Source organism: Mobula hypostoma, chromosome 1 (assembly GCF_963921235.1).
Source record: "Mobula hypostoma chromosome 1, sMobHyp1.1, whole genome shotgun sequence".
NCBI classification, from domain to species: Eukaryota; Metazoa; Chordata; class Chondrichthyes; order Myliobatiformes; family Myliobatidae; genus Mobula; species Mobula hypostoma.
In genome coordinates, this window is record NC_086097.1 from 245,127,682 (window position 1) to 245,141,220 (window position 13,539).

The following is a 13,539-nucleotide window of genomic DNA, read 5'->3' on the forward strand; positions in this document are numbered from 1 at the left end:
GGTAACTATGTGCATTTCATTCTCCCTGACACCTAGAGCTTCCACCATAGTGCTAGTGTCTTCCACAGTGAAAACTTATGCAAAATACTTATTCATTTTGTTCACCATTTTGTTGTTCCGTATTACTACCTTTCCAGCGGTCCGATATCCACTCTTGCCTCCCTTTTATACTTTATCTGTCTGAAGAAACTTTAAGTACCCTCTTTAACATAATTGGCTAGCTTACTTTTGTATTCCATCTTTACCTTAATGATTTTTTTAGTTGCCTTTTAAAAGCTTCCCAATCCTCTAACTTCCCACTAATTTTTGCTCAATTATATGCCCTCTCTTTGGCTTTTATTTTGGCTTTGACATCTGGTTGTGTCATCTTCCCTTTAGAATACTACTTTTTCTTTGGGATGTATATATCCTGTGCCTTCCGAATTGCTTCCAGAAATTCCATCCATTGCTACTGTGCTGTCATCCCTGCCAATGTTCTTTTCCAGTCAATTCTGGCCAACTTCTCTCTCATGCCTCAGTAATTCCCTTTCCTCCACTGTAATACTAATAATCTGAGCAGGGCAAATTGCTGCAAAGTTAGCAGTGGGATGGGTAGTGGACCGTAAGGAGAGAAAGTAACATAGCGAGTGTGGATTATCCAAAGGTAGAAGCTTCATTAATACCACCATTGGGTTGTCGGCTACCCAGGCAGATTATGAATTACTCTTAGGCAGTGGAGGGTAGGGAATCAGAGGTTGTCAAAATAGTGCAGAGTGTGAGAGGTGCCATGGATGTAGCAGAAGGGCAACTAGACAAGTAGATTTGGAACAGAGTTGAGGTATGAGGAAAAAAATCCTGTTAGGATCTTCTATGTCGGTAAAGATGTTTTCATTTGTTTTGGGGTTAGGAAATTCTGTTGAAGAGAAAATGGATCCAGGTGAGGGAAAAGGAAGAAAAATTAGCACTAGTCATTTGAAAACCGTTTTCTTAAGCTGAATTGGATTGGAGCCTATAGTGGACCATTGAAAGTTTGCTTTATAGAAGGAAAATATTTGTTCTAGCCGGATATAACGTCTTGCTGAGAAACCTCTTTGGAGAATACTGCAAAGTATGCAGTCTTTTATGTTTTCTAGAAGAGACGTTACTCATCTGTTCAACAGTGATCTTGGGTGGTAGTTTTTGTTCTTGCTGATTGAGTGTTCAGGTCTCATTCCAGGACTTTGCATAATGTCATGCCTGACACTGTAATGCCACATAATCAATGAAGTGTATTTTGAGTTGGTGGTTTAAAATCTCATCCATGTAGGTCAATGTGAAAAGGTTCCATGCACTGTCAGGGAACAACAGGGAGTTTTTCCTCATTCCTTGCCAATCATGTCATCTTTCAACCAGCATAAACATAAAGAAATTAACTGACTGTTAAGACTTAATTGTTGTCTGCAGTTCCCTTGTGCCTAAATTGACTCGTGCATATCTCTGTGCTATTGGCTGTAACTGAAAGTCATAAACTGAATTTTGCAGTAGTTTGTTTTATTGGGAAACTTTTGGAATGACCCCGCTCATTGATTTTTGCAAAAGTTTTCTATTCACTAAGACAAAAATCTATGAATGCTGCAAAATTTCTCTTTGAATGCCCAAGTTAAATCCAGGGGATTGGAGCATTTGCTTTGTTCTAGCAATTTCCCTTAATCACAACATCAGAACGTTCCCTGACTCTGGATGCGAGCATTTGCTTCTTGTGATAATGATGGGAATATCCAAATTCACTTAGAAAGGAGTCATGAAAATGAAAGGCAGCACTCTGTCCCTGGGGCATCTTCACTTTCTGTTTTGGCAAGCTGAAAGAATGGTTATGTATCCAAATAATAATTACTTAGTCAGCTTATGGTACAGTTTAACTAATCTTGTAATATTGTAAGTAGGTTGTCTCTAATATTGGCTGAAATCATCTTTCCTTTGAGCATTGATAGTTTTGTTCACAGTTCCGTAAAGTCTAACTTATCAAACTGCAGTAGTTGAGAAATGTGAATGATACTGGGCTAAATTAATATCTTCAGTAGGAATTGAATGTTTACCGCTTCCTGCACTGTGCAGTATATCAAGTTTAAATTTATTGTCATCTGACTGTACATATATACAACCAAACGAAACAATGTTCCTCTGGACCATGGTGCACCCACAAAATAAATACCACGTATCAGCACATAAAACAAAATATTACCACAAATAAGTTAATAAAATTAGAAAAGATAATTCAGTGTATGTAGTGCACAGCACAGGTAAAGAGTAAACAGTACTAGTACAGTAAACAGCTCGCTGTCCTAGTGACGAGACCTCGGTGGTGGCAGGGTTGGGGTATTCATTCGTCTCACAGACTTGCCCATACTGGCAGTCCTAGTTCTAATGCTCCTGTACCACCTTCCTGACAGTAGTGGGTCAAAGAGATTGTGAGATGGGTGGTAGGGATCCTCAGCAACGCTTCGGGTGTTGCTAAATAATGCAAAATGATGTCTGGAAAATAAATTGCAGTACTTTCATTGCCTCAGTTTGAATTTAAGATAATGCAGACAGACCATTGTGGCGTTTTATAAATATGCACCTGGCTTGCAGCATTTTATTTGTGTTGTGCATGGATAGTTTGGAATCTGCCAAGTTCATTTTGTTTTTGTATGTCATGTGGTGGCAATTTTTCATGTTATCTGCTGAAACGGGAAGATTTGTTCCATCTGTTTAGCTGTCCTTAGCAACTTATCATTTGGAAATATGTTCAATTATCAATTCTTTCCTCCCATGCACAATGCATCAAACATTTGTCCACAGCTTTCTTTAAAAATTTCAAGTTCTAACCTCATTTTTTTTTCCTTCTTGATGCTGTAGTGCTCCCCTTGGCCAGACAATGCATATGTGAACAGTAGTCCTTCTGCCACTCCTGCATTTGCACCAGGGCAAGTTGGTGCTTACAGTGTTCCTGACAGGTACGGCATTGTCAGAATAGTTTAATACACTTAATCTACAGTGGTTATTAGCCCTGGTATGCTTAATATCTCAAAATACAGATACGGTCTTCTTCCTTTTTTAAAAAAAATGCCTGAAGTCGGAACTGCATCTCATAAATGCTGTTGTTTTGCAGTAATTCCTCTTCGCCAAATCATCAAGGAGAAGGAACACCACAGTTTGTAGTGGAGGTATGTGACTGCACGGCAGTAAAGATTATTTCTGGTGGGCAGTGGATTACCTTTATCAAAAAGAAAATATTTTTTGTTACAAAAGCTGTCTTCTCTGATTTTTGAAAACATTAAGTTCGCAGCATGAAATAGATAACGATATGGTCTTTTGGGGTGAACTTGGAAAAAGCTGCTTCCTTTACTGTCTTACCTTTCTACTATCCACGATTGCTTTATTTGTGCAGCTGCCTACGAAGAAAAAAGACTGAGGGTGAATAACTGTTCAACTGGGAATATAACATTCTCCCCATGACTGTGTGGATTTCTTCCAGGTGCTCCAGTTTCTTTCCACGTCCCAAAAATGTACAGTTAGGGTTTGGAAGTTGTGGGCATGCTGTGTTGGTGCCAGAAACTTGGCAACACTGGTGGGCTACCCAGCACAATCCTCGCTGATTTGATTTGATGCAAATGAAGCATTTCACTGTAAGATTCAATGTACATTGATAAATAAAGCTAATTTTCATGTTATCAAATGGTAACTATTGCATTTTTTAAGGATTTATTTGGTGCATGTATGAAAAATAATCTGCTCAATTATAATTTGGTTGAGCAGACATCCTAAATAAAATATTGAGGATTTACTGTTCTCAATTTGATGTAGAGTCTCTTTAAAGTGAAGATGTTGTTGGAATGCAGATTGCTTTTAATATCAGGCAAATCTGTCAGGGCTCTAGCAGGCCTTCAGTGATGTGTTTCAGTTTCAAACTGTTGTGCAGGGTTTTGAATGATATCACAGAATAAGCATTCCTTTAATGCCATAGAATAGTAAATCCAATTGCTAAGTATAGTTTTCTTTCTAAAAAATGAATTGGTTTTCTTGGATTAAACTGGTTTGATTCAGCTGCTAGTTTCCAGTTAATGTAGGGGTAGTGGAACTAAAAGAGGTATTTTCAGAATAACACACAAAATGCTGGAGGAATTCAACAAGTCAGGCAGCATCCATGGAAAAGAATAAATAGTATACTCAACAGGATCAGGAGAAAATCTGCAGAAGCTGGAAATCCAAGCAACACACACAAAATGCTGGAGAAACTGAGCAGGCCAGGCAGCATCAAAGGAAAAGAGTGCAGTCAACGTTTCGGGCTGAAACCCTTCGGCAGGACCCAACAGCAACTTGTTTCAAAATAACTTGTTCAAAGGCTTAGGGAATGATGTACCAGATCATGGTCCTTCTGTGAAAAGCTTTGTTGGTGGGAAATATAAAGATATGTGCATTATCCAATAATTTAGCAATACAATGGATTCCAGTTAATTGACTACTGATTAATTGGGGCAGATGTTTATTTGGGACAGGTCTTAAAAAACAAAAACTAATTGAGATGTTGCAATGCATTTTTGGTATGAACTGTATTGTTTGATGTTATCCCCAAATTTAAATAGCTGTTCTAAATCCTCTCCAAACAATGGGCCAGGATCAGAGCTGTTTCCTAAGCTTTTATAAGTCAAGTACTGATGAAGGGTCTTAGCCCGAAATGCCAATTACTTATTCCCCTCCATAGATCTGCTGAGTTCCTCTGGATTTCCAAGTTCTAAATCTCTTAGGCTTTGCTTTTATAAGTCTTGATGTAGACTATTCTGTTGTCTAGATTCCAGCTTACTATCATTTTCTGTTACCCGTTCTGACTTCACATGAAGTGGTCTTGATTTTGAGTCATACTCTGTGAAAGGCATGTTGAAAATTAACCATCTTCTTCTGAATATATTTTTGAGATCTGGGCTTAATTACAAAGAGCAATTTTTTGTTGTTCATCTCTACTTGCTGTTGAATGTAGCAGTGAGCTGCTGCGATGAACCATTGCAGACATTTGTGTTCATGATGATGCTGAATGGGGAACTGATTTCATCCTAGCAGTGATAGAGAAACTAGCAACATATTCCCAGGTCAAGCTATTATATAATTTTAAGGATATCCTTGAACAGATATTATACCCATGATAAATATCTGCAGGAGAGGGCGTACAGGAGTGAGATATATCAGCTAGTTGAGTGGTGTTGCAGCGACAACCTCGCTCTCAATGTCAGTAATACCAAAGGACTAGTTGTGGACTTCAGAAAGGGTAAGACAAAGGAACACACATCAGTCCTCAGGGATCAGCAGTGGAGAGAGTGAGCAGTTTCAAGTTCCTGGTTGTCAATATCTCAGAGGATCTATCCTGGGCAGGATATCTATCAATGTTGCTACAAAGAAGGCACCACAGTGGCTATATTTTATTTGGAGTTTGATGAGATTTAGTATGTCACCAAAGACACTTGGAAATTTCTACATATGTACCATGGAGAGTATTCTGACTGGCTGCATCACCATCTGGTATGGGGGTGGGGGGTTACTGTACAGAATCAAAGTAAGATGTAGAGAGTGGTAAACTTAATTAACTCCATTATGGGCACTAGCCTCCATTGTATCCAGGGCATCTTCAAGGAGCGATGCCTCAAAAAAGCAGCATCCATATTAAGAACCTCCATCACCCAAGACTTAAACCTCTTCTCATTGAAGTAGCCTCGGCAAATAACTGCAGTGTATTTTGTAGATATTATACAATGTAACCACTTTGTACGGTGGTTGAGTGAGTGGGCTACTTTATCATGGATTGTTTTGACTGACCTTGAGTTTTGGAAGATGGACTCATTGAGCAGGTCAGAGAAATAGATCAATGTTCAGTTCCCGCCGATATCTCTAAGGAGTTTGTATGCTCTTCCCATGACTGCGTGGATTTCCTCTGGGTGCTCCGGTTTCCTCCCAATTTCCAATGACTTACAAGTTCAGGTTAGTAAGTTGTGGGCATGCTGTGTTAGGACTGAAAGCACGGCTGCCCTGCACAATCCTCACTAATTTAAGTCTGCAGAAGAATTCTCGCAAGTTCTCCAAGATGCTTGGATTCGCTAAGGTACATAGCAGTATACCTTAGAGAATTGAGGCAGTTTTAAAGGCAAGGGGTGGTCACGCCAAGTATTGATTTGATTTACTAGCAAAAGAAAATCTGCAGATGCTGGAAATCCAAGCAACACATATAAAATGCGGGAGGAACTCTGCAGGCCAGGCAGCATCTATGGAAAAGAGTACAGTCAATGTTTCAGGCTGAGACCCTTTATCAGGACTGGAGAAAAAAAGAATGAGGAGTCAGAGTTAGAAGGTGGGGGAGGAGGAGAGGTGATTTGATTTAGTTTTTTTTTAACCGTTTACTGCTCTTTATAGTAATTCTTTTGATATTTAGAAGCTTTTCACTTCATTTATTTTGAAAGCATCATCGCTTTACAGAATGATTTTTACATGTGCTTAAGACTTTTGAACAGTACTATACTTTGAACTTTGAGAGGGATAATAAATCAGCCATGATGGAGCAGACTCGATGGGCTGAATAGCATAATTCTGTTCCTTATATATAGCTTTTACTTTTCTGGACTAAAACATGACCTGAAATAGTTACAAGTACAGGTCAGCCTTCACTAATCCGACTACCTGTATCCAGTTCCTTCGATAATCCAGCACTGATATATGCTTAATGTGATCCTTCTGTAATTTGGCATTTTCACTAATCCGGCACTCCTCAGGTCCCAATGGTGCCGGATTAGTGAAGGTCGACCTGTATCATGTACCGCCCTCAAAGGCTTTATTTACTTTTTGTTCTAAAATGTACAAGACATTCTAAACAAACAGTACCATGTAATATATCTGTCAAAAAAAAGGGAGAAATATTTTTCGAAGATCAGTGCTTTAATGCATTCGACACATTGGTTGGGTTTGCAGCAGGAAGGTTTAATGCTTCGTCAATATATTTTGAGACCTGATTGAAATTAATAACATTTCCTTTTCCTTCACCTTCTCCTGCAGCAACTCTGCCCGGCATCAACAATACAGGAGGCCCAGCAATGGTTGCACAAGAATCGATTCTCAACGTACGCAAGATTATTTTCAAACTTCTCAGGTACCGTTTGCTGGTGTTTGCATTACAAAAAAAAACTGTGGTTAAGTCACTAAAAAGTAATGCTAACTGTTGAAATGAGATGTGAAATGGGATTTTGTGGTCCTTCTGGAAACATGTAAGAATGCAGAATTAGTTCCCATTCTCAACTTAATCTTTGGAACTGCTGAATGAATATCTGTTTCCCCCAGTAGGAGTAGGTAGGTCAAGAATGTAGGTAAAAGGGGAGTAATTTAAAAACAAACAAACCCTAGCTCTATTCTAAGATTGAATTGCCAAAGATCAGTTCGTCTCTGCCGATGGTACTTGGATCTGAGAAGGATAGTAAAACAAATTGGCACCAGGATTCCAATAAATGGCACAATTAATATCTCAGCCTTTATACTTTATACTTTATTGTCGCCAAACGATACTGGAACATACAATCATCATAGCGATATTTGATTTTGCGCTTCCCGCTCCCTGGATTACAAATCGATAGTAAATATTAAAAATTTAAATTATAAGTCATAAGTAGAAAATAGGAAAATGGAAAGTAAGGTAGTGCAAAAAAACCGAGATGCAGGTCTGGATATTTGGAGAGTACGGCCCAGATCCGGGTCAGGATCCGTTCAGCAGTCTTATCACAGTTGGAAAGAAGCTGTTCCCAAATCTGGCCGTACGAGTCTTCAAGCTCCTGAGCCTTCTCCCGGAGGGAAGAGGGACGAAAAGTGTGTTGGTTGGGTGGGTCGTGTCCTTGAGAAGGAAGTGGATTTTTTTTTGCTTAACGCAATTGCAAATAAATATCTGTAGTACCAGTGTAAGGAAACACAAAGTATATTGTTCACATCCAAGTCAAGAAACTTAAATTCTTAAACTGTGTTAAAGTCCCATAATTTGTGTGTCACTGAAGATTCTTTCCACAGGTTCAGATTTATTAAAGTTGACTCGAGATGATCTGGTCCAGATCTGTGGCTCCGCCGATGGAATTAGATTGTACAATGCACTTAAAGCAAGGTAACGTTTCAGAAACCAAATAAAATCCTTTGCTTAAATAGAAGATGACAAAATCTGTTTATCTCTTGGGTTTGATTTCAAAATATCAGTGTACATGGCAATATCCACATTATTATATACAGTAAATGTAATTAAAATCAGTACATTTTCCCTGTATTTTTAGTATGAAGCTAACAGATTTTATATCATTCCTTATGTGTAAGATTCTGCAGTTGTTATTTGGAGTTGAAATAATTGCAACCAGGTTGCTTGAGATGATTGTGAGGATTAATCTGGGGTTCACAACCCTTTTGGTTAATGGTAAGGCTCCATTTATAAAAAAAAGGTTGGGAACTCCTGATCTAGAGTCAATTATTTGTCTGGGAGGAACACATCCCAGGCAGCAATTGACTCCATATGTTTTTAAGCTGTTCCCTGAAATCATGTATGGGTCAGTTTGTATCCAAAGGTCCTACAGCTGTTCTAAAAAATACTGAAAATGTAGATAACTCTTTAAGCTATTTAATACACAGGTCTTTAAAAGACTACTGAAAAATAGCATGTTTTACAACTGTATAGTATGTAGAGGAGGAAGATATGATCTCCAAATTCTGTTAATGTGGGCCCTTGTATTAGACTGTGAGAGACACTTCAGAAGTATGAGGGGTGATTGATAAGTTCGTGGCCTAAGGTAGAAGGAGTCAGTTTTAGAAAACCTAGCACATTTATTTTTCAACATCGTCCCCTCCTACATTTACACTCTTAGTCCAGAGGTCGTGGAGCATACGGATCTTGAACCTCCAGAAAGTGTCCACAGCAGGGGTTATTGATAAGTTGGTGACCTATGGTAGAAGGAGATGAGCTGTACAGAAAGTTTGAAGTTAATAACATCTCCTTCTACCTTAGGCCACGAACATCAATCACCCCTGATGAGTTATTAACATCAAACTTTCTGCATAATCCTTCAGAGTTGAACTGCAGTGCATTCCACGCACCAACCACACTCTGAGTTAAAAAACCTTCCTCTAATGTCCCCCTTGAACTTCCCACCCCTTACCTTAAAGCCATGTCCTCTTGTATTGAGCAGTGGTGCCCTGGGGAAGAGGCGCCGGCTATCCACTCTTATCTATTCCTCTTAATATCTTGTACAGCTCTATCATGTCTCCTCTCATCCTCCTTCTGTCCAAAGAGTAAAACCCTAGCTCCCTTAATCTCTGATCATAATGCATACTCTCTAAACCAGGCAGCATCCTGGTAAATCTCCTCTGTACCCTTTCCAATGCTTCCACATCCTTCCTATAGTGAGGCGACCAGAACTGGACACAGTACTCCAAGTGTGGCCTCACCAGAGTTTTATAGAGCTGCATCATTACATCGTGACTCTTAAACTCTATCCCTCGACTTATGAAAGCTAACACCCCATAAGCTTTCTTAACTATCCTATCTACCTGTGAGGCAACTTTCAGGGATCTGTGGACATGTACCCCCAGATCCCTTTGGTCCTCCACACTACCAAATATCCTGCCATTTACTTTGTACTCTGCCTTGGAGTTTGTCCTTCCAAAGTGTACCACCTCACACTTCTCCGGGTTGAACTCCATCTGCCACTTCTCAGCCCACTTCTGCATCCTGTCAGTGTCTCTCTGCAATCTTCGACAATCCTCTACACTATCTACAACACCACCATGGGACTGTTTAATGTCTTTTTCTCAGTTAGTGGATAAATATGGTTTACCTAATGTACATTTCTCTAGATATTTACAAATTAGGAATTTTTTACGTGGTTTGCTGCCAAATTATCCTTCTGCTTATCCACCTAATATGACAGATGCTCTTTTTCAGCTTAAACCACTTCAAAAAGGGTTGATAGCTATAATTTATAAATGGATATTGAATTTATAAATGATAACTAATGATAAAATTAAACGTGCTTGGGAATTGGAAGTTCAAGAGTCATTTTCAGATAATCAATAGAGTAAAACTCTTCATTTGGTTAATAACTCATCTATTTGTGCCCATCATTCCTTGATACAGTTCAAGGTAGTGCATCGGGCCCATATGTCAAAGGATAAACTAGCACGTATTTTTTCCAACATCAATCCTGTTTGTGACAGATGTAATAGTGAGTTGGCCACTTTAACTCATATGTTTTGGTCTTGTATAAGGCTAGATAATCTTTGGAGAGATGTTTTTAAAATATTATCAAAAGTCTTGGATCTGGACCTACAACCTAATTATGACAATATTTGGGATTACCCCATCGAAACCAGGATATATTCCAGTCCTGACGAAGGGTCTCGGCCTGAAACGTCGACTGTACCTCTTCCTAGAGATGCTGCCTGGCCTGCTGCATTCACCAGCAACTTTGATGTGTGTTGCATATATTCCTGTTTCTGCTCAACGTATGATAGCCTTTTCAACTTTATTGGCTAGGAGAGCCATTTTACTGAAGTGGAAGGATTCTAATCCACCTACTGTCTTTTATTGGCTCTCCTCCATTATGTCCTGTTTAAGTTTAGAGAAAATAAGAAGTCGGACATTTGATACATCCTTTAAATTTGAGCAAATCTGGCGACCTTTTATTCAATATTTTCATTTGATTTGGTTTATTACTCTTCCATTTATTTTTTTTTTGAAGTTTTAGATCTGATGAGAAAGTTTTTCTTTTTTTTGGTTGTATCCTCAGAATGGACTGCCCAGTTCCCTTTTTTTGTATGGTGTTGTGGGGGTCTTTTTTTTTCTTCATTTAAAATTCAAAGTCTTTTTTCTTTCCTCTTCATGAACTGTTAAGAGGAGAATTGCTGTTTTCTCTTTTATTATATATTATATACTAGCTTAAACTATGTATGATTTTGATAATGTGTATTTCAATCTGTCTGTATTGGTATTGATATACAAACCCCATTTCCAGAAAAGTTGGGATATTTTCCAAAATGCAATAAAAACAAAACTCTGTGATATGTTAATTCACGTGAACCTTTATTTAACTGACAAAAGTACAAAGAAAAGATTTTCATTAGTTTTACTGACCAACCTAATTGTATTTTGAAAATATACACAAATTTAGAATGTGATGGCTACAACATATTCAACAAAAGTTGGGACAGAGGCATATTTACCATTGTGTTACATCACCTTTCCTTTTAATAACACTTTTTAATCGTTTTGGAACTGAGGATACTAATTGTAGTAGATTTGCAATTGGAAATTTTGTCCATTCTTGCTTGATATAAGACTTCAGCTGCTCAACAGTCCGTGGTCTGATTCTCCTCTTCATGATGCGCCATACATTTTCAGTAGGAGATGGATCTGGACTGGCAGCAGGCCAGTCAAGCACATGCACTCTGTGTCTGCAAAGCCATGCTGTTGTAGCCCATGCAGAATGTGGTCTGGCATTGTCTTGCTGAAATAAGCATGGATGTCCCGGGAAGAGACATCGCCTTGATGGCAACATATGTCACTCTAAAATCCTAGTATACGCCCCAGAGTCAATGGTACCTTCACATACATGCAATTCACCCATGCCGTGGGCACTGATGCACCCCCATACCATCACAGATGCTGGCTTTTGCACCTTTCACTGTTAACAATCTGGATGGTCGTTTTCATCTTTGGCACGGAGAACTCGACGCCCGTTTTTTCCGAAAACTAGCTGAAGTATGGACTCATCTGACCACAGCACACGGTTCCACAGTCTTTTGGTCCATCTGAGATGAGCTCGGGCCCAGAGAACTCGCTGGCGTTTCTGCATAGAGTTGATGTATGGCTTCCTCCTTGCGTAATACAGTTTCAAGTTGCATTTCTGGATGCAGCGACGGACTGTGTTGAGTGACAATGGTTTTCCGAGGTACTCCCGATCTTGCGTTGAGAAATGTTCCTGTTGAACTGACTAACAATGCTCTCACGAATTTTGGCACAAAGAGGTGAACCACGACACATCCTTGCTTGCAAAGACTGAGCCTTTGATGGACGCTACTTTTATACCCAGTCATGATACCTCACCTGCTACCAATTAGCCTGCTTAATGTGGAGTCTTCCAAACCGGTGTTACTTGGATATTCTGTGCACATTTCAATCTTATTTTAACTCTGTCCCAACTTTTGTTGAGTGTGTTGCAGCCGTCAAATTCTAAATTTGTGTATATTTACAAAATACAATTAAGTTGGTCAGTAAAACTATTGAAAATCTTTTCTTTGCACTTTTGTCAGTTAAATAAAGGTTCACATGAATTAACATATCACAGATTTTTGTTTTTATTGCATTTTGGAAAATATCCCAACTTTTCTGGAAATGGGGTTTGTATATAAGATAATTCTCTTCTTGTTTGTATTTATGTTCCTTTTAAATCAATAAAAAGATTAATAAAGAAGGATGTCGAGAAAGGTGGTGAATTTAGTCAAGAAAAAGAAAGAAGCATATAAAGCCGTAGTTAGACCGTGCTTGGAGTATTGTATTCAGTTATGGTCATCTCATTATAGGAAGGATGTGGAAGCTTTAGAGAGGGCATAGAGGAGGTTTACCAGGATGCTGCCTGGATTAGAGATCTTATTTTATGAGGATAGTTTGAGTGAAGTAGGGCTTTTCTCTTTAGAGAGGATGATGAGGAGTGACTTGATAGGAGTGTATAAGATAAGAGACATAGAGTAGACAGCGAGAATCTTTTTATCGGGCAGAAATAGCTAATATGAGGAAGCATAACTTTTAAGGTGTTTAGCAGAAAGGAGTGGAGAGGGGATGTCAGAGGTAGGATTTTTACAGAATGGTAGGTATGTGGAACACGCTTACAAGGGTAGTGGTAGGGGCATACATTAAGGACATTTAAAATACAGATAGCACATGGCTGAAAGAAAACTGGAGAGCTATGTGAGGGGGAAGGGTTAAATTGATCTTGGAGTAGGTTAAAGGGTCGGTGCAACATTGTGTGCTGAAGGTCCTGTATTATGTTGTAATGTGCTATGTCAAGTTTAGATTCTCTTCTAGCTTTATAATCTTCAAAGACACTGCTTCCTAAACCTGATGAAGGGTCTAGGCCTGAAATGTCAACTGTTTATTTTCTTCCATAGATGCTGCCTGACCTGCTGAGTTCCTCCAGCAGCTGCAGAATCTCTTGTGTCTATTAATATGCTAGATGATCTCTTGTATTCTGAGCCTTCACGATTAAAGACAAGGATCTCATTAACTGTCTTAACCACCTTCAGTATTCGAACTCTAATTTCATTCTGCGTCACCAAGCTTTGACACTTTTGAGTTCTTGGTTTTTGTTATAAGCTTCTCTTTTTTTTAAGCTTTATCCTAACTTGTATAATCTCTACGGATGTGTCCATTAAATTCTGTTCTTTCCCTCCTACCATTTGTCACAGAGAAATTTCTTACAAATTGAGAATTTTCTCTTTCACACTTGGTCTTCGCCATTGGAAGTTCTGCCATAGTGTCTATCCAGC

At 38.9% G+C, this 13,539-nt stretch overlaps 1 protein-coding gene across 4 annotated transcripts in view; it reads left to right on the plus strand.

Moving 5' to 3' along the window:
* LOC134356070 (upstream-binding protein 1-like) overlaps positions 1-13,539 on the plus strand; it is a 146,880-nt gene that overhangs the window by 111,952 nt on the left and 21,389 nt on the right. For all 4 annotated transcript variants that reach the window (XM_063066637.1, XM_063066627.1, XM_063066616.1 and 1 more), the window contains 4 exons: positions 2,857-2,954; positions 3,110-3,164; positions 7,033-7,126; positions 8,029-8,119. In XM_063066637.1, the coding sequence (XP_062922707.1) occupies positions 2,857-2,954; positions 3,110-3,164; positions 7,033-7,126; positions 8,029-8,119 (338 nt within the window). The remainder of the gene's footprint in view (positions 1-2,856; positions 2,955-3,109; positions 3,165-7,032; positions 7,127-8,028; positions 8,120-13,539) is intronic.